Consider the following 24,368-nt stretch of genomic DNA (forward strand, 5'->3'; position numbering starts at 1 on the left):
TTAGTTGCATTATTTGGTAAGATTAAGCGGCACTATGGTAACACTGGCAACACTAACATGACGGCGGCATAGGGCAACAAATTCACTGGCGCACCTTGACGAGAAGACGACGACCGGCAGTGCCTAGTCCACCATGATAATTCTAGTTCTAATTGTTATACCTTTATATTAATTATATTGTATCAATTCATGTAGTATGCTTATTTAAAAAAATGGAACAAAATGTTATAAATTATAATTATATTAAAAAAATAATACAAATAAAAGCATTTAAAAAATCAATCACTCTTAGCTGAATCGAAAACCGAAAATATTTTTTTTTCGGAACGATATCCAGAACTGAACGGACATGGGATACAATCAGGGCATCGAACCAAACGGTTTGAAACCCTGACTATAACCCATGTAGAATTGTAAAAAGTCATAAAATAATAGATAAAGGAACGGAGATCCGATACTTGGAATCTCAGATTCAGTAAGCATTTATTTTATTCATATAAAAATTAAAAATATGTATATCGATCGATCGCCCGAATCACGAATACAATTTTTCCATTTTATGAAAAATGGTCCGGGCCCCGGTTATTTACATCGTTTGAACAGTTCCCCACGCGACCAACTGAAGGCATATAGACAAATTCTTAGAGTTCTTAACAATGAAGCTGCAGCCGAAAGTACAATTTGCGATTGTATCAACTATAAGTCACTGGAATTGTAAGCTACCAGAATAAATAAACTTGTAATAGATCTAGCAAAAATGCTACGATTTTGATGATATATGTTGTGAATAATAAATAAAAACCTTAAGGTCATAAACCGCAATTATTTAAAATGTAAAAAAATAATTTTTCGTTTAAAAATACGTTAAATAATATAAAATATTTAATGTTGAACATTGTAAAGATAATTATTATCGGTTTGAGTGATTTTTGTTCGCGTTTTACTTAGCTATTTTTTAGCTCCTCCTTAGCTCCGCTTGTAGGTGTGCTTAGCTAGTGCGGCTGTTGCGCTGTCTCGGCCCCGTCGGCTGTCGGTCCGTCGGCCCGTCGGCCCAGTCGGCCAGTCGGCCAGAAGGCCAGCGCTCCTTCGGCCAGGGCCGGACGAGGCTCGCCGCTCGCCGCTCGTTCTCCTGCGCGTCCGGATCCACCCGCCGCGTAATTTCTCTTTCCGCACAATTTGACATATCAAAATACTACAGTGCCACTTTCCAACACACCTGTCCCCCATTTTGCAACATCTTCGCTTCCACTTCCTCTTCCTCTTCCCTTCAAATTGTGTTCACAATGCGATTTTGTTAAAAGAATATCCAATAAGTTCACATTTTAAAATGAATAAATAATAAAAAAAAGTGTTGTTTTAATTAAGTGAAACATAATATTATTTGGTCGGTAAAACGTCCAGATTTTTTGTAAGGAATTACCCAAAAGCTTGAAACTCACTATTTTTTTTATTGTTTATTATTAATAGGTTGCTAAGAAAATAATTGTGGTTTTATGACTCAAATTCGAATTCATTTTTCTCAGATAATAATTAACTCTTTCCAGTGATATAAAATTGTAGGCAAATGCACTTTCGTTAGCTGTTAGCAATATGTCTTTTGGAGATGTATTGTCGTGCAAGTGCAAGTGAATTGGACCTATTCGATCGATTAATGCAGAAAACAGTATTTGTCAACTTCTTGACGATTAATAATTTTCTTTTGGCGTAATTTCATTTCTATCTAAATTTATGTTGTAAAATATTATTATCGAGAAATGGATCATATTTTATTTTTCATTCATTATATACACCTTCAGTTGGTCATTGTCAACCGAAGTAGGACGACAAACAAAAAAGCAATTGTTTTACTTGTAACATAATCAATCCTAAATTGCTTTTAAATAGATAAAAATTATTTAAAATAATAAAATCAATTTAAATTATAATTATAATCTCAATTATTTCAGAAAATTAAAAATGGCTTCGGGGGCGTCTTCATTAGACAGCAGTGAGGGGAGTGGTGAGTAATCCATACTATACACAAAAATTACTCAGTTGATCGTATAAATGACACTTGTGTATTATAACAAGGCAATTAAAGAGTTGATTTTATTCAAATTTCAGTTAATATGTTCTTAAGATTAATTAACAGATTTCCTTAGTAACTTAGCCAACTTGATGTATCATAAAAAACGTCGCAACATTTGGTTGTTCAAATTTATACCAAAACCAAACTGGTGTAACTCAGTTAGTCCAATTTCTATAATTCTAATAACAAAATTCATTTCAATCTAATTTTAAGGACATAAACTTACTTAACACATTACAAGCCGATGATGCATTTATGCGTCATTTCACTGCAGATTAGCCTGATTAACAATCTTGACCAATATATTTATAAAATCAATTTTTCAGAAAAGTCTGATCGAAATATGATAACAACTACAGGATTTATAGTTTAAAAAACATAAACACAAAAAACAGCCATAATTTTTTCGAATATTTTAGTCTCATAGGTTTTGAATTAATGGGGTTTTACTGTATAAATTATATGTATATGGTTTGATGAAAAGTACCCACATGAAAATTCCACACAGAAAAATAACCACATAAAAAAATGCAAGAAAACTAATTTATATATTTTTTTATATTTTCTTTGCGTTTGATCAATTTCGATAAAGTTTTTATGAACATATAAAACATTTAAACATGGTTTTAAAGTCGATAGTTAAAGATTTGCTACACCAAAAATTCTGTAATAGTAGTTGCTATCTAAATCTATTGAAATCATCTACATATATTTGTTTTGTCTTATAACGTTTTTATTTTGAATCTGGTTTTCTCTTACTAAATAATTCCGACCAATAAAACAAAAAATGTATATTATAAAATATAAATATTTCTTGGATGGGTTAAGAAAGTTAAATAGCAGCATCTGACTGTTTCTATACTCTTATTCAATTTATGGAAAAATAATACTACAAATTATTATTATTTATAAAATCAGTATGTAAATTGTAGGTGAAAATACATAAATTTCCATTTATTTTTAAATATATGTATAAAATATCTTAATCAAAATGCTCATAATTAAATGATCTTGTGTTGTTATAATACACAAGTGCCTCCAAACATGTACATGATCTAAAAAAATAATTATTAAAAATTGAAACGGCTACGGGTATTTGTATGCATCAATCACTCATCGCATGTTTTACTATCAGTTGTTGCATGCCATCTTTTTGAAGTTCTTTTTTCATTTTTGCGTTTTATTTTACCTAACGTACGTTTTTCGTGCAATTTGAACTGTTTTTGCTCTACTTGTGCCAGCCAAGGTAATTGCTCCAAGAGAAAGTTGGCATTCAGTATATTTATCAGATGGGTTCTAGGTGCTTTTCACGCTTGGTGATTCTATATCCGTTTGTGCAATTATGTAAAACTAACACGGGTATGTTACTACGTATAATACTTTTGTTAAAAGAAGAAGAAAAAACATAATAGGAAATTGTATTAAATGTGTTGTGATGTTATATATTTTTATATATTGTAGTATGATTATTTAATAATCTTATGTATAATACTACAGTAGTTAAATATCAAACTCATATTTTTAAGAGTTAAATTTTTTTGTGTTGTCCCAGTCTTTTTTTATTTTAAAAATGAAATATTATTAAATTAATATTACTTTGAAATAATATTCTACAGTTTAATTAAATAACTAGCAGCAATAAAATGAGATTAAGAATTGCATAACACTTTCTTTTTTGTACGAAAACAATTTATTTTGAAATTGTATTGTCAGCAAAGATAATATCTTTTGATGCAATTTGATTTCGTTTCAAGTTTTGTCTTCCTGGTTATATAAATATGATGCAAAATTACAGGTTAAAAAATATATAAGGTTTTCATTTAACGTCAAATATTAGTATTATAATACATGTGTACATCATTTTTCGTAATCACATTTGATATTAATAATCAAGTTGCAATCTATGCATTTCGTATTCATCAAAGCATTAGATTCATTCGCTCGGTATCTTCTGTCATTAAAAGTAATAAGTAATACAAAATCGTTGTTTATCAAATTCTAGGAAATATCTCACATAGCTTTATCCCAACCTCTGAGCGTGCGACAGGCACTTTACCGACACTCCCTCTTCCCATTGATTACGAGACGTTGGCACAGAACTCTGGATACGAGAAACAGCCGAGTTATCCAGTTGTCAAACAGCCTACATATGAGGGGATGAGCCCGTCATATGACTCGTTAAATCAGTCTCAGTACGACAGTCTGTCTAATAAGCAAAGTAATGATAATTTCAAGCAGCAGTGTGACAAAGCTCTCATCGAACTCAATACTGTTAGGCGACAGCATTCGGAGACGAGTCGCAGATGCGATCATGCTATGAAGGTTTGTATAAATGTATTATCAAGCCCTCCATAGGTACCACTCTGTATTCTGTATAAGTACTGAAAAGATTACGTTCTCAAATATTGTTATTGAAAAAATAATTGTAACATTATTTCCACGAATAATACTAATAAACGGCTAGCTGCGTATGTATGCGTGAGATGGGTTTGGTCCTCAATGGGATAAAATTTATTTATTTATTTTTTGTTGATATTTTGGTTCAATGTGATATGATAATGCTTAACCCTTTGAGCGGTGAGTTAATTTAATAGCGGTTAGTTGAGTTAATTATACACCTGGGAGTGAGTTAATTTTACGTATTTTTTCATAATTATTTCTGTTGTTATTTATTTATTATTAAATATTGCATTTATAGTAAATTATAGATTTTCTTCAATGTTTTATTGCGTTGATTTATTTTATTACTTTTTTTATTAGTATGTTTTAATAATTTATTTAAACACTTTAAATCAAATTTATTTATTTTTTATATAAATATAATGTTTTTTTTTTTATTATTTCTTCAGTATTATATATAATTATATAACTATTTGGGGTACCGCAAAACAGTAAAAGATCGATACTGTTCAAAGGGTTGACTCATGTGGTTAGAAATTTTTAAAATATCGACAATTGGGCATTAATTTTTAAATAATTAATATTGGCAGGATGTGTAGTAGCTTTTATAGTTTTGGGAATGTGCTTTTTTGTATATTGGTTTAATTGTGAATGCATTGTTTTTATTTGAATTAAAAAAAGTAATAATTACTAAATTTTTATTCATAAAAATATATATTCAATGATATAATAAATATATTGCTGTATTTTAGGAGCTTGATTATTTCCGAAACCAACATAGAGCAGCTATGAGTCAATTAGAAGTTCAAGCTCAAGAAGCAAATAATCTCAGAGGAAAATATGGAGAACTGTTGAACGACAAACAAAGGTACGTTGTCTTGAAACTATGGATTACGCTGTATATTGTGATATTAATTATATTACAATGATAATCTTAGATTGGAACGAGATGTTCAAAGGCTGCAAGAGATCAACTCAAACGCTCTCGGTAACGTCAACGTTAACAATGGAGAATCCGGAGATACGGCTCTCATGCACACACTTCGCAAGTATGACGTTCTCAAAGAGGAATACGACTGTCTCAGAAAAAGGTATGATGAGATCATATCGACGCACAACGCCACAGCTGATCAACTACAAGTACTACAAGATGAAAACGTCCGGTTAAAATCTCAATCTCACGAATTAACTCAAGAGAGGAATTCAGCTGTGAGTTTTTTAAGTTTCTCTTTTAGTGTATATGAGAAAAGGTTGTTTGATTTATTTATATTTTCAGATCCGGGAACGCAATGGTCTTAAACAGCAATGCACCGCTGCCATCAGGCAGTGGGATATTGCGTTGCGGGAACGTAACGATTATAGAGATGCTCTGGGGAAGATTAGTTCGCAACATGAAGAGGCAGTCAGGGAGATGAACCAAGCGATGGGCGTCAGAGTCAAAGCCACAAAAGACATTAAGCGGCTGACGGAAGAAAGGAACGCCGCCATGCACGAGTATTCGCTGATTATGAGTGAAAGGTAATAAATGATTCAGCAATTATTTGCTTAGACATATTGCTAGTAAAAGAGAAACAGTCTTTAAATGCTTCTCTGTAGAACTACAATTGAAAAATTAATTATATTTAAATTTTTTATACTAAATATATATTTTCTATTTGTCTTAATCCTTTGTATTCTAAAGTTTTTTTAATAAGTTTTGCCCGAAGTCCAAGCAATTTTGAATGAATATATTTAATTAAATAATTGAATGATCATTAATTATATATAAAAAAGCAAACCGAAAAATTGGGAGACCTCTGTGCTTCTTATATTGTAGATTATGTTTCAAAGGAATGATTTTTTTGCTTGAAAAGGATCACATCAATGAAAGAATTCTCTCTATCGGAGAAATCTTTCGTTTCACGGAGACCTGTTGCTTAAAACAAAAGTAAAAAAGCAGAAATTGTATTGTAAACATTTGTAAAGGATTTTTAATATCTGTCTTATTATTCATGCATAAAAAGAGTAAAATTAAAAATAATTTATATAAATATAAATCAACAATTAAATGAATGAGTTTTTGAGCATGGACAATAAAATTGATTTATGAGGGTCGCTTCATAATGGGACGTTTCAAATAAAAGTTGTTTACATTACTAGTATTTTGTTGCATTCTTTTTGTTTTGAAATTTTTCAAAGCAATTTCGGTCTAACCATATTTTTATTTGTAAAATATACAAACTATATAAAATTGCCTAATTTATATTTTTTTATATATATGTATGTACAGTCCCTTCAAGATGTGGATGCTCATCGACACAGTGTTGGTGAGAAATATAATAGGGTGACCATGTCAAATTACAGGTTCAATTAATTTTTAATTTTTTAATTTAATTTGTTGAAAATGTTAAATATCACTTTCTTATTTATTTTGTTTATTTATATACATATTTAACTCAAAAACATGATAGCCGTTTTGGATTCTCTCTCCAGGTTGAATATATGTTTAATATAATATTCAATAAAAATACCAATAGAATATTACAGGAATTGTTTTATTGATTACAAAATTACACAACATGACAATAATTTATAATAAAAATATAACACATTTTAATTTTTAATTCAATTTTCAACGTATGGTCACCCTACCCTACTCTTAAAATAGCCCTGATTTAGGATTGGTAACGTTATCATATTGGTGTAAACAAATTCGCAGAAAATTATATGTATGCATGCATGCATACGCGCACCCTTATTTCCAACACAACGATAATGAGCATTGACATTTTGGATGGACTATACATATTGCGTTTAAAAGCAATAATGGGTTTTTATTATCCTCAAATTGTGATGGTTATATAATATTTAAAAACAATTCCGATAGTAAAGTATTATAGATACGCCAAAGGCGTCAGCGGTTGATAGTGGTTGACTTCTATGTGACGCCATATGGCGTGAACGGCTCATAAAGTGTTAATGTAAATATTGTATTTTTTTATACAGAGATACAGTTCATCGCGAGATGGAGAAGCTGTCTGAAGATCTTCAGCGAGCAGTGAAACGCGCTCAAGTCGCCGAAACAGAACTGGCTAGCACTCAGCGCGAGAGGCACGCGCTGGCGCTCCAAGCAGAGTCATTACGCCGAGAAATTGCATCTGCGTTACTCGATCGCGACCGAGCTTTGAGAGAATGCTCTGATCTCACCCGTAATGCCGCTCAAAACCAGCCAAACACATCAAAGACGCGGTAATTTAAGATATCATTAGCATTATCTGTGTAAGGTCATTTATCACGCACATCATGAGATAACTTATCTGTGATACAGTGTTTACTGATAATTTGTCTTGTGTCTGTTTTGACACCCGTTTTGCACTCAACTCGCTATGGATCTTTCGCGAATTCGTCTGATGTATGCCATGATAAGAAGACGCGTCTTAAAAATAGTTCTAATCATATCTTGTGTTTGTTTAGGTTGGACAATTCCGCATTTCACAGTCATTCAAACTCCGGTACTGGAAAAGACGGTTCGAATGGAGGACAGCTCGGTACGGATACTAACATTGATAAACTGCAAGGTAATGTGCCTTTATTTTTATCATAATATTTATAAATGATTACTGTTATTTATTATATATTATTAACAGGCCTCGTAGGAATGGTATTGAATCCTAGGCATAAAGAAAGAGTCGATAATCTAGAAACTGCAAATCAAGAATTAGAGCGCATGAGAAAAACTTTGGATAAACTACAGAGCGAATTAACAGAAGCGCATCAAGAAGCTGAAGTTTCTAAAAGAAGACGAGACTGGGCCTTTTCGGAGAGGGATAAGATCGTTTTAGAAAGAGAGAGTATACGAACTTTATGTGATCGTTTACGAAAGGTATGTTTTTTTTTTGTATTAATGCTATAAATATGCTGGTTTTCTAAAACTATGTAATTTTATAGGAACGTGATCGTGCAGTGAGTGATTTAGCCGAAGCTCTGCGAGACTCCGATGATATTAAAAAGCAACGGAACGAAGCCTCAAAAGAACTGAAAGAACTAAAGGAGAAACTAGAAACTGAGCTCGAAAAAGATAATTCGAATTGTAGAGTTCATTCTCCAATTACTCATAATCATTCGCGTGATTCGGCAATTGATGCTGATTTACAGGTATGTAATGGTTCATATTATATCAACAATACATTTTTATATAATTAGGACTAGTTTTACCTGTGATTAGATTCAATGCAAATAAATGTTTGATTAGTTTGAGAGTGTCACTCTTATTATATTTTCATACATAGATCGGAAGATGCTTTTTCAGATAGGGTGCACCAATGTATTTTTACTCAATATTGAAACATTAAAGGGAAGCAAAAATAAAAATGACTTATTTGTTTAAATAACTAATGCTAAAAAAATAATTGTAAAAATGAACAATGCAAAATTTTATTTAGTTTAGAGTAAATATGGTTATAGACTTTATTGTTGATCAGATATTTCCAGACAAGAAATTTGTGGACAGGAAATTTCCAGAATTATAGATTAAAAAAACCATAATAAAAGGTTTTAATTAATTTAGGTAGGTTTGGGTTTGAACAGTAAATGGAAGTTTCCCAACTGTCAAATTCAGTTTCAACGATAGCATATAATTTAACTAGCCTATCAAATAAATTATATTTTCGCCAGTAAAAATATATATCTACCCATTAAAATGTATGAATATGATTTTACTGAAACCCCAGTGAAAATGGTGACTCAAGTGCATGGCATATAAATTGTTACATTATGTGTAGTTTTGATAAATCAGTGAAAAGCTCGAAGTCAATTCTTATCAGGCAATTAATGATATTGTATGTAATAGCTGTATATGGTTAATAATTAAATTATTTTTATATTTCTTTATATAATTTTAGGAATGGGAATCAGAAATATTAGAAGTAGAAGTGAGTGGAATACCAACCGATGGCGATATCGGCTTTGAGCTCGTCGGTGGCCGTGAGGATCCATTCTATCCAAATGATTACGGAATATACGTGGTATCAATCCAGAAAGGATCCATCGTTGATGGAAAATTAAAGTAATAATATTTTAATAATCTAATACATACAATTTAATTTGTGATAACATAACATTTTATTTTATATTACAGAGTCGCCGATTGCATAGTGGACGGTCCAGGAGTCCAAGTCGGTAATGCGTCTCATGTCATCGAAGCGATCCGCAACAACGGTGGAAGAGCACGTTTCTTAATACGCCGGAGACGCGTCAGATCGAGATGTTTGCATACGACGCAGTTAAACAAAACCGGTCACACGGAACACGGCCTCTTACTCGAACAAGGTATATACATTAGTAAGATCTCTCCAGGAAGTCTGGCGGCCAAAGAAGGAAACTTGGCAATCGGCGATAGGGTTCTTAGTGTTAGTATATTGACATTTTATGTTATAATAACATTTTCAATTGAGTATTAATAATTTTATTTTAATATGTAGATAAACAATAAATCTATGGATGGTCTCAAAAGTGCTGTGGAAGCGATGATGGTTTTGAACGATAGGCATTATGATATGTTGACAATAACAACTTTGAAGCATATATCGCATAGTGGTTCCACAAATAGTGATTTATCAAGCAGGTATTACTTTCATTATATATTCTATGTTTATAAATGAAATGGCTGATTACAATGAATAGTTAAAATATCTTTACAACATGTTTTTGTATGTTTGGTTCGTGTACTTAGCATATATGTATATATATATATGTGTCTAATCAACTTTAACAGGAACAACTTAATCGTAGGTTTTCTCCAACGAAAGACTCGATGAGTAAGAATCCGTATATGGTTCACACCAATAAAATGGTGAACAGTTGTTCGCAAACAGAAGAACCTTGGTGTCAATATTTAATGCCGACGAATAATCAAAAGCAGATACCTTTCGATAATTCGGATGCAGATCGCAGAGTTTATAAAGTTACTACTACAAATCCGCCAAAGTCACACGAGAAAAGCAACTCGGCATCTGGTAATTATATGTTTCAAATAAATTAACTTTCTGATTAGCGAGAAGTATTAAATCTATTTGTCCTTTTCAATTCTTTATAGGTGCATGGAATATGATTTTTGGAAAAATCGAAGCTGTGACAGGTCGTAATAAACCAAAGGATAAACAAAATAGAGTATGTTTATATCAATTTAGTAGCTTTTTTGTTAATTTTGGTTGTCGTTATTAATGTGTTTTTAATATTTTAGCAAAGCACTGTACCTGAAAGTGATGCTATAGCTCAGTTAGATTTTGTTATTGATAGCTATCATGGAAAAACGAGTTCTAAAGATTCTTCCAGCGGTGGAAGTGTTTTGAAGAGATCTAAACGCAGGAATAAAGACAATTCTTCATCTCAAGAAAACGAATCAACAAAAAACTGTGGGACATGGCCAAAGGCTAGATCGAATGTTATAATCCTGCAAAACCTGACAGGAACAATAGTTCAACCTAGATCAAAAAAGGAACGACCTCCTCTCTCAATACTGTTGAGTCCCCCGACTAAACTTCCACAGACGGAACAGCAATGGAGCAATAGGAATTCGAATCCGATTCCGATCAGTCACATACCATCGACTCAACCTAATGCGCCGTCAAGGCATTCGGTATATAAATCGATGGAATACTCTACGAATCAAACGTTACATTTTCCAAAACCAGTTCCGTTATCCATACATAATCCATTCTCGCCGCCAAATATGGGAAATTATGAAAAGATCCGTAACATCGATAAGGATAAGCATCTACCGGATTTTGTAGAGCACGATCTTACGCCGAATAGATTAAGTAGAAATTTAAATCCTTCCGACGATTCGTTGGATTACCACACTGTGATCAGAGATAACAAAAGTCCTAATTCTTTAGATTTTGTCGGAAACTCGAACAAAGGTTCGAGTCTATTGGAATTCGTGCCACCTTTACCTTCAATGTCGAAAAACCAAAACTCTCTGGATTTTCCTCTCAAGGCACACTACGGCAAAGACATGCTAGTAGATTATTATTCAAGCAAGAAGAGTAAAAACACTGGTAACAAGTATTCAGACAGTGAAAGTCTAGGCCCTGATAGTTTAAACAGTGGTTTAAATGTCGGGATAACGAATACGTTACCGTCGCATTCGCGTCTTCAGGCCCACCTTTACCGTGTCGGGCCCCCTTTTGTGAATCCCCATCCTCATCATTTACCAACCGTCAGATATCCGCATCAAGCGAGTCCAACGTTGCCGATAACCCAAAGTCAATCGGGCGAAAGCATAGGCGTTGGTTATGAGTGTACAAATTTTCCGACTCACTCGCATAACGTGTCCGACATTCAGCCGCACATGAGGAACAGGGGTACAGCGAACGATCACTTTCACCACCATGGATATGAAGGCGGCACGTTTCCTCGAAAAAAGGAAAACCAAAGATTTAGAATACCATCGAACCCAAGTGTGACTTCTAAAAACTCGGCTGGAAAAGTCAGCACCGGTTCAATCGAACGAAGCTCAGAGAGAGGCTCTCCGATGCCGACGTTTCACGTCGAAGTCTTGAGTCCGGGAAGAGGAGCGCATGCTAAGCAATTACCTCATCAGAGCACTAGAAACTCAATGCCCGAATACTGTGGTCTAGGATGGCCTAGTAAACCGTTACCGGGAGAATTGAGAAGAGTACATATAGATAAAATCCAACAACCACTAGGCATTCAGATTTCGTGTCCACCGGAAAGCGGTGGTGTTTTTGTATCAACCGTAAACGAACATTCGGTTGCGAGTCAAGTAGGCCTTCAAGTCGGCGATCAGTTGTTGGAAGTTTGCGGCATTAATATGAGATCAGCCACTTATAAACTAGCTGCCAATGTTCTTAGACAGTGTGGGAATTCAATCACAATGCTAGTTCAATACAGTCCGGATAAATATAATGAATTTGAAGGATCTGGCAGTTCATCGCAAGGAGAAGCGTCCGGCGATGAAGTATCTGTGTCGGGTTCTCCGACGCCGAGAAACTCCCCAGGACCTCAACAGTCATTACGATTAGAAGCTCCCACTTCAGATAACAACACCAGACAATCGCAAAGCAAAGAGACTTCCATACCTAGATTCTTATTGATCGAAATGAGAAAAGGCTCAGATTTGGGTATAAGTCTGGTTGGAGGAAATGCTGTCGGAATATTTGTGCATAACGTTCAGATGGAATCACCGGCCTATAACGCCGGATTAAGAACCGGTGATCAGATTTTAGAATACAATAACATTGATCTTCGTCATGCGACTTCAGAAAGAGCTGCCTTAGAATTAGCAAAGCCTGCCGATAAGGTATTATATTTTATATTACAATTATGAATCATATGTATTATAACATTTCTTTATTTTTTAAAGGTGACTGTATTGGCAAAACATGATTTGCAAAGGTATCACGAGATAAAGGACAAACCAGGTGACGGTTTTTTCATAAGAACTGGCTTCGAAAGAACTCCGGAATTAGCATCGAATGGAAACGATTCTTCGTTTGATTCATGCTCTTTATGCTTTCGAAGAGATCAAGTAATATTTGTTGATAATACTTTATTCAACGGTGCACCTGGCTTGTGGGGAGCATGGAATTTAGATCATAAAGGAAATAAAGCTCAGTGGGGTACTATTCCTAGCAGATTCAAGTAAGATATTGAATTAACATTCATCAAAATTTAGGTTCTAGGAAAGTTCACCGACTTGTAAACTTGTCGAATGAAAAATGCACCGAACCTGCAATTCGTCTAAAGAATTATGAATTAAAAAAAATAAGGTGACGATAAAAATAATAAGGCAACAATGAAACATCCTAGTACCCTTGTTTTATCGCTTTATTTTAAATTTCGTTAAAATTGAATCAAGTATTTAACGGATAAAATTTCATATTAAAAATTAAATAAAGTACTTGACGTTTCATGGTTTTTAATAAATAAATCATCGGCGATCAATTGTAAAATCGGTGAACTTTTCGTTTGACGAATTGCGGGGTTGGTGAATTTTCTATTCGACAATTTTATCAGTCGGTGAACTTTCCAGATACCAAAATTTATGATATTTTTTTTACTGTATTAATAATTAACTTTTGTAGAGTTGAAGAGATGCTACGTCGATCGGTCGGATCTTTAGAAGGAACTGACGGTAGTCAATCGCGCCGAGGTTCTACAGTTGCTAGACGTTCGTTTTTCAGAAGGAAAAAGCAAAGAGATCCAAAGGAATTAGCATCGTTCTCCAACACCAACTTAGGACTGTGGAGCGATTCTGGCAATCTTAACGACGAATTACCACTGTGTTCATATCAAAGAGTCGAACGATTACAAAGTATGTAGTATTTTCATTAATTATTACGATGTTAATATACAAGATTCTTGCTAATTTAATTTATGTTTCAGATACTAGCCATCGTCCTGTCGTCGTATTGGGTCCTCTGTGGGAATGCGTAGTAGACAAGTTGGTGATCGACTTTGCCGGTGACTTTACTCGCGCCACTCCTGAACCTGTGCAACTTACTGGAAATCTATTAGAAAAAGCATTGAGTCAAGGAAAATATCTAGAGCCGAGGAAAAGAGGACATTATTTAGAATGTATTTCATTACAATCTATCAAAGATGTTTGTGATAAGGTTGCTATATTACTTTATTTATTCATTGTGTTATTTGATTTCGAAGGTAATAATTTTGATTTTATGTTTTTAGGGAATGCATTGCATTTTGGATATTAGCGTCACTTCAATAGAGAAGCTGCATAAACAGCAGATTTATCCTATTGTATTATTGATCAAGTTCAAGTCAACAAAGCAGATCAAAGAAGTGAGAGACACGAGGTTTCCAATGGAGAAAGTTTCTGCGAAAGCTGCCAAAGAAATGTACGAACATGCACTCAAGCTGGAAACTGAATATAGACAACATATTTCAGGTATTTTTTTTTTTTAAGTACTTTATCATTCAATTGTAGTAGTTCTTATCTTATGATAATGTTTATATTATACTCATGATATATTTTTGTCATCAAATATTTATTTTTTACAGCTGAAATAGCACCAGCCGGAATAAACATTGCTTATATATGTGCTCAATTGAAAGCAGCCATTGATGAAGAACAAGGCAAGCCGTTGTGGATACCGTCTCAACAAACCTGACCCTTGCCTCCAACTCCCCAAACTCCCTCTCCCTTCCACCAACGTCCAAAATCAGTCACTTTTTCTCAGTGCGAATACGACGTTGAACCCATCCCGTCCAGCTCCCATTATTCCGACCCCGACGTTATGTATTATTCCGATCCGGGCGATTTAAAAGCTCAGAAAAAGTCTAGAAAGAAAGACGATTACAAATCCGAGACGCAATCAAACAAAAATGCTCAAGGTTACTATTCGGAGCCTGATGCAAAATATTTCGAAATTGACTATCAATTCCTCAAAGAACTCAGTAAATTAGCCAAAATTAACATTAATTATAGAAATAGGACGAGAGCGAAAAAAAGCGAGAAAATCAAATTAGATAAAAACGATTATGATATCTACGAGAAGTTGGTCGATGATAGACTTATTAAGAAGAAGACGAACACGAAACGCAGAATCAGAAGTTCAAAGTATAGATACGATCAACATTGTCAGATATGTTGTTCTATATGTAACATATTAGACAAGAACAAGTCGAAAGCTTGCGATTGTAAAGCGAGAAAAGTGGATGCGTATACCCAACAGCAGGCGGTTTACGAAGTCAGAAGCAAAGCCATCGATAAAAACGTAGTGTCAACGAGGAGGGGATCCGTCCATTCGGTTAAGTCAGTATCGTTTATCGACGATAAAGATATCTTGAAGAGTCCCACCAACTACACGGGAAAGAGTTTCACCAACGATTTGAAGCAATTTCTGCTGAAGCCGTCCGCGTCGAGGTTCAGCCTCAGGGAAAAACTGTTCACCGGTTTTCGCACCAGCGAAGATAAATACAAAGTGCGCCAGAAAAGATCTCCTTCCATTGGACTTATCAAGGGTCTGTGGAAATCGTTGTAATTTAATTATTTTTTCTCTCAGTGCATTTTAATTGAACCGCAGCATCAAGGATCTGATTTAGTTAGAAGGACGAAAGTGCATTATGAAATTTATATATTTTATGAAATATTTATATATTTTTTTATAGTTCATAACTTCGTTGTGGGGTTTGTATTAATTTGGTTATATTTTGAATATAATTTAAGTCATTCATATCAAAGATATCAGACATTTAAGTGTGGATGCATCGTGTGATACAGGGTATGCTGGACTACGAATTTTTTATAGTAAAACTTCGGAATGTATCATTAAAAATTGAGGTGCTAAATACGAGGGTAAATTAGAAAGTGAAGGAACGTTTTTGATTTACTCTCGTATAATGTGTGAATGTGTGAGGAGTTATAGATAAATTAAAAAATCATTCATTACGACTATGATCGAATCACAAAAAAAGTACTTATAACATCATATTGTATACATTTTTTAATATTAAATTTCACTGACATACATATTAAATGTAACATACGTAGATAGATTGAAATAATAGTTGTATTATTTAAATAATAAAAAAACAACGTAGTTGATCTATATGCGAAAAGGATAAATGTAATTTTATGCATGGAGTTTATGAAAATGTAAATTTTTATTATAATCTTTAAAATGCACTTATGTTATGAGGTTTTGGAATATTGATAAGAAATATTTCTTATATAATTAAAACTCTGAATAAAAATATAAATATTAAATAAAATAGACCAGTGTATTGTATCAATCTGTATATCAATGTTTAGATATCAATATGTTACATATATAAATATATTGAATGTGTAAATTTATAAATCTCTCTCGATGATTGTTCCCCGATTTTAATGATTTATGGTGCTCTATTGTCTCACTGAAGACAATGACGTAATCTTGTGTTCCCATATTTGTGATTTTGACTTGTTCTCAGTCTGAAATTTTGTATATTTGCGGTAAAAATCGGCCTCGATTGTATGTTTCGTTTATTTTTAAACGACTGATCATAAATTAAATTTATATAAAATATTTAAATTCTCCCTGTATTTATTTAAATATGTATATTTTTACTAAATCGTGCGTTCAGTTACTTGTGAACGATTTGATATATTTTGAGATTTATTATATTATATATAAATTTTCGTATGTGTATTTTAGTTTTAATTGACCAAAGTTCTATTGTACGTCAATTAGATTATGATTGTATCAACTGTTAATAGTTTATAACAATGTATAGAAATGGCAATATATTAAATAATTATATTATGTGTATGTCAAAGCAATTATTATAAACATACATATCAGTTTTCTGATGTATGTATTTAGTAGATTTTTTTCCTACTCTGAGTATTATCACCGTTTTGAAGAAATTAAAAGACTAATAAACGTGTAGCCTGTTCCCAATTATTGAATTTTATTATAGAGGAAAAAATCTAATTATGACAATAATTATATATATATATTTTGAAAATTTACATTTATGTTGATCGATTTGGTGAAAAATATGTTTGGCTCTAAACAATGAGAAAGCTCAAAAATATTTTTTTTATGTAAAAAAATTATAGCGCACATGTTTTGTGTATTTATTTTTTTCAATTTGTAGATTTGCCTGCATGGTCTATATTTAATAATCACAGTATATAAATGATATTAATTATATTAAATAATATTTATATTTCAATCGCTTGTATTGTTATTATTATTTATGTTGTTTGATTTTAAGTTATTGAAATTATATTCTTATAAATATAAAATTGTATGTAATAAAGATTTATATGAATCAACGTTTGGTTTACATTATATCCCAACATAATCGATATAATTTTTACTTGAGATTTTTAAATTAAAGGCATACAAGCATTATGTTTAAAGAAATCGGGAAGAATATGGTATAATTTTTGGAAAAATAATAAAAAAATATATTTGTATTAATTTGTTCTTGAAGAATAAAATGAACCATCGATTTAAGCTGTACAGAAAATTTTAATTTCGTCAATTTCAAATTTTTAATCTTAACAGGTATTTTGATCGCATAAATCCATTTTCGAATATATCATTTTTTTAAACACGTACTTCCTGTCGTATAATAATTCTAAAGTGAAAAAGTAACAATATTGAATGGCTTGGAAACAAAAATATTAGAGATGAATTCAAAACCTTTCCCAAAATAAAATGTCACATAAACAATATTACGTAAGTGTCACTTGACTTTGCTGTAGTTTCCAAAAATGGTAGACAGTACAAAAAAGTTTCGTCCTTGTCTCCCGCTTTTAACTAATAAGCATTGCGAAGTGAAGATTCTCGTCTCCTGTATACAAAGTATTAAGTTATGTTACATTAAAAAAATATATAAGCAAAACATTTAAAAATAAAATTCTGACAATACTAATAGAACTTGCAAGTTCTAGTAGTATTGCGGAACTTAATACATAATAATATAGTAGAAATAAATAATTTTTCAATTTTATTTTATTCTTTTATTTAAATTAAATAAACCTTATTGTTCTCAAACGAAATACGATAGTGCATCGGAAACAAGTGCGTGTGATTAAATCTATAATTGAATAATATAATTATATTTTGTTTTCGGAATTCAGTTTTACATATTATGTAAGTTACATTTGTTTATTTTTATTTAAAATATTTTCTCCTAAAAAAATGTGTATGTATGATTGATACGAGTACGATCCTGTCGAGTTCAGCCTTTCGACGCACAAGTCAAATTAGCGCTGTATGCAATTTGTATGCAACGGCCGTTCTATGTATTCTCTATTCTGTGTTTATGCCATATCCAAGAAATCATTCTATGCTATATTCAAGTAGTTGTATTATTCTTCTAAATAAAAAACTTAGGATATTACCAGTAATGTTTTAATATGAATTTTAATCGGAACGTAGCGTTATACAGTCAGTAACTAACACATACCTGAAAAACCTGGGGTTGACTCCCATATGAACCCTTAGCGGAAGATTGGGATTAGTGATTGTTATGTAATTATAATTACGATCGATCATCACAGCTCGAGTTTTCCTAAATTTTCCTAATCTCACTAATGTATATAGTAATGTCGGTACCATATTTCAGTTTTTTCTGGGGGGGGGGGGGCAAAAATTGCCCAGTCAGTACTTGATTTTTAATATTTCGATTTCATTAAGATACATGCATTTCATTGAATAACATGCATTTTCTGGACAAAATCATAAGGGGGCCAATTTCCGCAATCTCAGATTAATAACTCTGAGGTTGCGGGTTCGAGTCCCGGTAGCGGCACTCGAATTTTCATTTAAAAAAATGCGCAATTATTAAAAACCCGGCTCCAGCTGCAGTGACTTCTATTGGTTATAAATTACATTACACATAATAATTTATAATTATTAATATAGATATAATGAATACCTACACTTGTAGGTATTCATTGTATCTGATTGATTTACTCAGTTGGTACATTTTTACCCCGTTGTAACGCATTTGGCTTACGTCTGTCAAGTTACAATGGAAGATTTCATAAAAAATATATTAAGACATTTTATAACAATGTTATAACAATACGTGAACGAACTCGACGCGGCTTTGCTGTCCTACGTACGCGCGTTGCGTCACATTCGCGTCTCGCCATCGACTTCACTGAAATGACATACTTAAAAAATATTTTCGGGATAGATTCGAGACTATTTTCTTTAGATTTTCTTTAAGGGTTAACCAGAGAATTTCTTGTTTAGAAGCATAGACGTCATTTCAGCTTGTTACAGGAAAAGGGGGGAGGGCAATACTTGGCTAGTCAATGGTTGTTATTTTAATATTTCGATTTCATTAAGATTCATAGTATTATTTGACATGCATTTTTCTTGCCAAATTCAAGGGGGGACAAATGCCCCCACCTTCTCCCAAATAACGTCCCTGCGTGTTGAATAATTAAAATAATATTGAGCTTATTGATTGTAAGCTGTAATAATAGTTTATAATTAATAAAATACATCGCATTTATTTACACTCTGGTAGATCATTACTTACTTGTAGGTGATGATTGTGTTTACTCCTTTGCAACGCATTGGGCTAAGCGTGATATTTTACAATGGAAGATATACAATATCTAATATGTACTGTTACAAAGTAGGAGTATTGGTTGTAGGATGTTTGTATCAATGAAAAAAACGAACAACATTTAAAATAAATTTTTATTTTTCAGTAAATAAATCATTCAAACACTTTGTTTTGGAGGCAATTAAAGTGTCAGATGATTCACAGTTTATATTTTCTTAAATCCGTCACACGATGGGCAAATGAACGATTGACTAACTAACCACCCCAAGCTCTGACTTCTCACCATATCACAGTAATAAAAAATAACTTCACACCGACCAAATTCATCAGCTCATCGAACGACTTCCTTAACAAAATATGCATATTTTTTACACTTACATAGACAAAGATATATATTATATATTTTTTATATACTTATAAAAAATTATATACGCATGCGTCAATTCGTTTGCCGTAATAATTTATGAATTGTATTGAATATGAAAAAGGAAAATATATCGGATTATTAATGCATTTTGTAGAATATTTTTACATATAATAAAAGTAATGAATATTTGCAATCTTTAATGAGATTGCTATTAAAGATGTTAATTATCGTTTTTTTTTACCTAAAGTAGTAATTATATTAATTATTGTGCATAAAATAATTTAGAATTAAATGTTAATTATTGACATACTTTTTTTCAACTCAGAGTCATGTCGATGTTTTTTACCTTGCAGGTAAAATATAAAATTCTTCTTGTTAGAATTTTTACTATAAAAGTTATTCTTCAATCGACGTCCTTTCGGCACAACTCTGATTCAGTTTACATAAAATACAACGAGCCCGTTGATTATACATCAATATTTGCATTATATAATACTACAATAGTTATTTTTTAAACATTAACATACTCAACACTGATTCTTGAATATGCCAAATTCTGAATAATACATTTTTTTACTTATGTTAGTTTTTCATTTAACCCTTTTTATATCACCCCCTCCGATAATCGCTTTGGTTATCATCAACCACCCCGATTTATCAAAAGCCATTTTCCAAAAAATACTATTTAATTTAATCAAATAAAAATATAATCTATTTCTCACATAGTATATTATAATAATAAGGTTAAAAGTGTTCGCTTCTCACAAAAATTGATCCTTGATTATACAGTTCTTTACACAACCTAAAAACATCATTTTGTGATACAACTTTAGCATATTATATTGTAACTCCCTGAGCAAGAATTATCAATATAAAATGAAGCGAAGCACTAGAAATCTTATTCATAAATTAAATAGGAGTTTTAATAAATCATGTATAAATATATTTACTGGATCGGATCACTAACTTTTTGATTGTGGGTTTGAGAATTAAAACAAATCACTCGAACACACACTCGTTATTATCAACAACATAGATGAGTAATCAATACGTATCTTAATTTTAGACACATATTAACAGCTACGTTGTTATATAATTTATATATTTTAAACTTACAAATGCGATATGTTATTACAAAATAATACAAAATAATTATAACGCAACCGTTTAACTTACAAACATAAATACAGATGATTTCCTAAATATCATTTTAATTAATATATATTATAAATATACATAAGCAATGCATATGTATTAATTACACATGAATACATATTATATGTATAATGTAATAATAGGTATTAATTTTGATACTACAAGAGCTGCCATTATGAGATATAATTTTCTTTACATTAATTTAAAAACATTTTCGAGTTAATACATATATCTAAAAAAAGTATGATTCGTATTCTCAATATCTTTTTCACCGAAAATAAGATAACATTGAATTATAATACAAATGTTCTTATTTTATAAATTAGGGTTATAGGTACTGTTAAGTTATGATTAACAAAATATTTTAACTATTGTTTAACTGTTACTAATGAAAAAAATAAACCTTAGTTATTTTCCGTACTATTATAGCATCATGTGTTCAGTCTTTCTATTTCATAACGCATTTGGCATTTATATATTTTTTACAATATATGTTTGTGTACATTTTGCACACAAAATAAACTGAAACTGATGAAAAGAACGACAAGCTCGTTTTAGACAAATGTTATAATTTATATTATACCATAATGATTGATACCAAAAATAAATATATAATAATATGATTGATGAAGTTTTATAAATATAATATATCGATCCCTTAGAATTATTGGGAGACAAATTACTGTTTTTATTTATATGCAAATAGAGCACCAAATCGGCTACAAAATCTGTGCGACGAAGCACATTACTCTGATCAATATTTGTTTAAGTACTCGATTTGAAACATTAAAAAGTAATTGTATACTAAACATGGGGATCGATATTTGTATACAACTAAGAGTGCCATAGAAGATTATATTTATTAAATTCATTAGTTTGTCATAACGAGTAAAAAATATTTTTTTACTCGTTATTAATTATAATAATAACAATAATTTGCATGTTGCGTATTGAAAATATAATCTGTGTATGTGCTTGATCATATATAAAAAAATATTTTACACTTTTCAACTACTTGGTTCACCGTTTTTTGTAACCATTTCGGTTATCATCGTCACATTATATATAAAATGTGTGAATTATACAGTTATTGTTTACAGGAAGAATAGATTAGGTTTATCTTACCCGCAATTCGCTTAAACCACAATTTCATAAATCGCACAAACGACAAATCCACAAGCAAATCTTCAAACACTTTACAATCACAGCCTCGTTTTTTAATCGAATTACACTATTATATAACTAGTAATCATATAAAGTGATACTGATTATTGTAATGTATTATACATATAAGGCGATCGTAACAAAAACTTGATTCAACGGAATGATTGAGTATTAAATTCAATGGTGAAATAATTAATATATTATAATAAATAATTTTCGAGTGCCTTTCAATGAGATTATAAGGGAATGTATACCCTTTGTTTTTTCTGTTTGTTAATATATTATCATATCTATCTAATAACTTAAACTAAGCTTTCAAACACCACTGCTTCGTACAAAATTAATAATATTACTCGCATATATACAAAAAATCATCGCCTAGATATGTTACTAGTAAAATGTTTTATTTATTAGTCGCTCGTATAAAATATTCATATAATACCGATTATTGTACCGCAATAACAAATCATACTGACACCCCATATATATATTTTATTTTTTCATAATAATCGAGGATGATGACTTTTATACACTTTGTGTATAAATCGATTATGTGATATGTATGAATACATACGCGGGTAAATTACACAAAAATGAGTCATTTTCATACACAAAAAATCAGTTAAACCTTCATCCACGCTTAATATTAATATTAATGGATTATTTTTAATGTAACATTGGCGTACATTATAAATGTATATTTAATAATTAATACACGTAAATTGAGATTCCACGTATTATATCAAATTACAACGCTAGAGACTCGTTTATTTAATTAATCATTAATGATCTCTTTTTTTTATATAAATCGAACATTTTATCTCCTGTGCGCCTTTGTTCTTTAGAATTCGTTTACCGTATTCGTTAGTATTTTTTTTGTTATAATTTATCTTCGAACTTCATCGTATGCGATTTCCTTCTCATTTTTAATTAACTAGACCCTGTATCTAATTTTAACAAAGATTCTCATAGTAATATAATCAACAAATTATTGTATTTTTCAATCGAAATAAAAATTTGATACGAAACAATACTAAAAACAATGAGCATATCAAAAATTAATGTTCTTTTTTAACTATTTTATCAAAAATAAATATAGCAATTATTGAACACTATACATCGACGTGTGGTTAAATTTCTGATTTTTTCTTGTATGACTTTCAACAGCTACCGATGATGTTTTTTCTTTATAATTGTATGACTTGTACTGTTTCGGTTATTGTAGTTGTTTAAACTATTTATACGAGTTTGTTAAATCTTTTCGTTAACCCTTCTCTGATCCATTACTAATCTTCATCCAGTTGGATTTAAAGCTATGGAATCAAACCCATCGTGTTGGGGTGATGGATGGGCGTCTGGAGTCACAGTGCAGTGTGTAGAACTGGGTGTATGAGGTGCGTTTGGCGCCTGAATCAAACTGGTACCTTCAGCAGAATACACGTTGCTGACTCTATCCTAAAATAGTACAACGATAGTAGAGTTAGTAAAAGTGTGCAGAACATATATAATTGTTATCACGAATAATCTGCAAGATGTCGTAGGGGAGTGTCTTCAGATCAAATGTATTTATTTACAAAAATAAAATTACATATAAAAATATAATATTTACATTGGCTTAACCACAATGCATCCACCTATTGCAAATAACTGAATGAGAACAAATCAGTACTATCCAACAGATAATTAAAATGTCAGATAGCTGTGTTTTTGGGGAACGAATCGACCTACTTTGATTGATTACACAGTGTCGAATTGATGAGGCCTGATACGTAGAGAAAATTGTCTATAACAGCTGTTGCTACTATATTTTTTTGATTATTGGAAAAACGAGATTTAAGTTCGCCGACAAGCAAATTTTATGGCGTAAGTTTTTGAAAAGCCCCCATATATTTTTTCGGTTTCTGCTTCTCTGATTATTAATGTAGTTCTTAGATGACCAAAGCAAAGATAAAACCGATTAGAGTAGTTGAGAAAATCGTAAACAATTTTTTGCCATTCAAATACTTCCGACCTTTGCTTGGAAAGCATGTATATTTTCAAACATCTGGAACGGACCGACCGTTTTTATGCAGCGGTTGTAAAGCATTTAAAAATATTCGTACAAATTTTATATTTAGCAAAAAAATGCTCTATAAAATTCTCCAAAAATCAGCAATTTTTTGAAATATT

At 31.6% G+C, this 24,368-nt stretch overlaps 3 protein-coding genes across 5 annotated transcripts in view; 2 read left to right on the forward strand and 1 right to left on the reverse strand.

The window, feature by feature from the left end:
- The first annotated feature begins 994 nt into the window (after positions 1 to 994).
- Dlg5 (MAGUK family member discs large 5) lies at positions 995 to 14,768 on the forward strand. Of its 2 annotated transcripts, XM_088201488.1 has the most exons (21): positions 995 to 1,154; positions 1,947 to 1,999; positions 4,071 to 4,390; positions 5,221 to 5,336; positions 5,407 to 5,677; positions 5,745 to 5,986; positions 7,454 to 7,696; positions 7,922 to 8,025; positions 8,095 to 8,330; positions 8,396 to 8,602; positions 9,349 to 9,512; positions 9,585 to 9,855; positions 9,928 to 10,070; positions 10,238 to 10,461; positions 10,542 to 10,615; positions 10,689 to 12,770; positions 12,834 to 13,111; positions 13,555 to 13,784; positions 13,856 to 14,085; positions 14,159 to 14,378; positions 14,492 to 14,768. In XM_088201488.1, the coding sequence occupies exons 2-21, from the start codon at positions 1,957 to 1,959 to the stop codon at positions 14,599 to 14,601; spliced, it is 5,808 nt and encodes a 1,935-aa protein (XP_088057614.1). In that variant the 5' UTR covers positions 995 to 1,154; positions 1,947 to 1,956; the 3' UTR covers positions 14,602 to 14,768. The 2 variants fall into 2 exon arrangements, with proteins under 2 accessions (XP_088057614.1, XP_088057615.1); XM_088201489.1 differs by lacking the exon at positions 4,071 to 4,390.
- Positions 14,728 to 15,900, forward strand: LOC148227222 (uncharacterized). Its single transcript, XM_088201490.1, has one exon. The coding sequence runs from the start codon at positions 14,728 to 14,730 to the stop codon at positions 15,472 to 15,474; it is 747 nt and encodes a 248-aa protein (XP_088057616.1). The 3' UTR covers positions 15,475 to 15,900.
- Positions 15,901 to 22,455: 6,555 nt separating this feature from the next.
- Positions 22,456 to 24,368, reverse strand: part of Lrp4 (LDL receptor related protein 4) — a 28,988-nt gene continuing 27,075 nt past the window's right edge. For both annotated transcript variants that reach the window (XM_088202510.1, XM_088202511.1), the window contains exon 29: positions 22,456 to 23,654. In XM_088202510.1, coding sequence (XP_088058636.1) covers positions 23,493 to 23,654 — 162 coding nt within the window. In that variant the 3' untranslated portion in view covers positions 22,456 to 23,492. The remainder of the gene's footprint in view (positions 23,655 to 24,368) is intronic.

This window comes from Plectrocnemia conspersa, unplaced genomic scaffold, assembly GCF_051122295.1.
Source record: "Plectrocnemia conspersa isolate PC_06_02 unplaced genomic scaffold, ASM5112229v1 ptg000013l, whole genome shotgun sequence".
NCBI lineage: Eukaryota > Metazoa > Arthropoda > Insecta > Trichoptera > Polycentropodidae > Plectrocnemia > Plectrocnemia conspersa.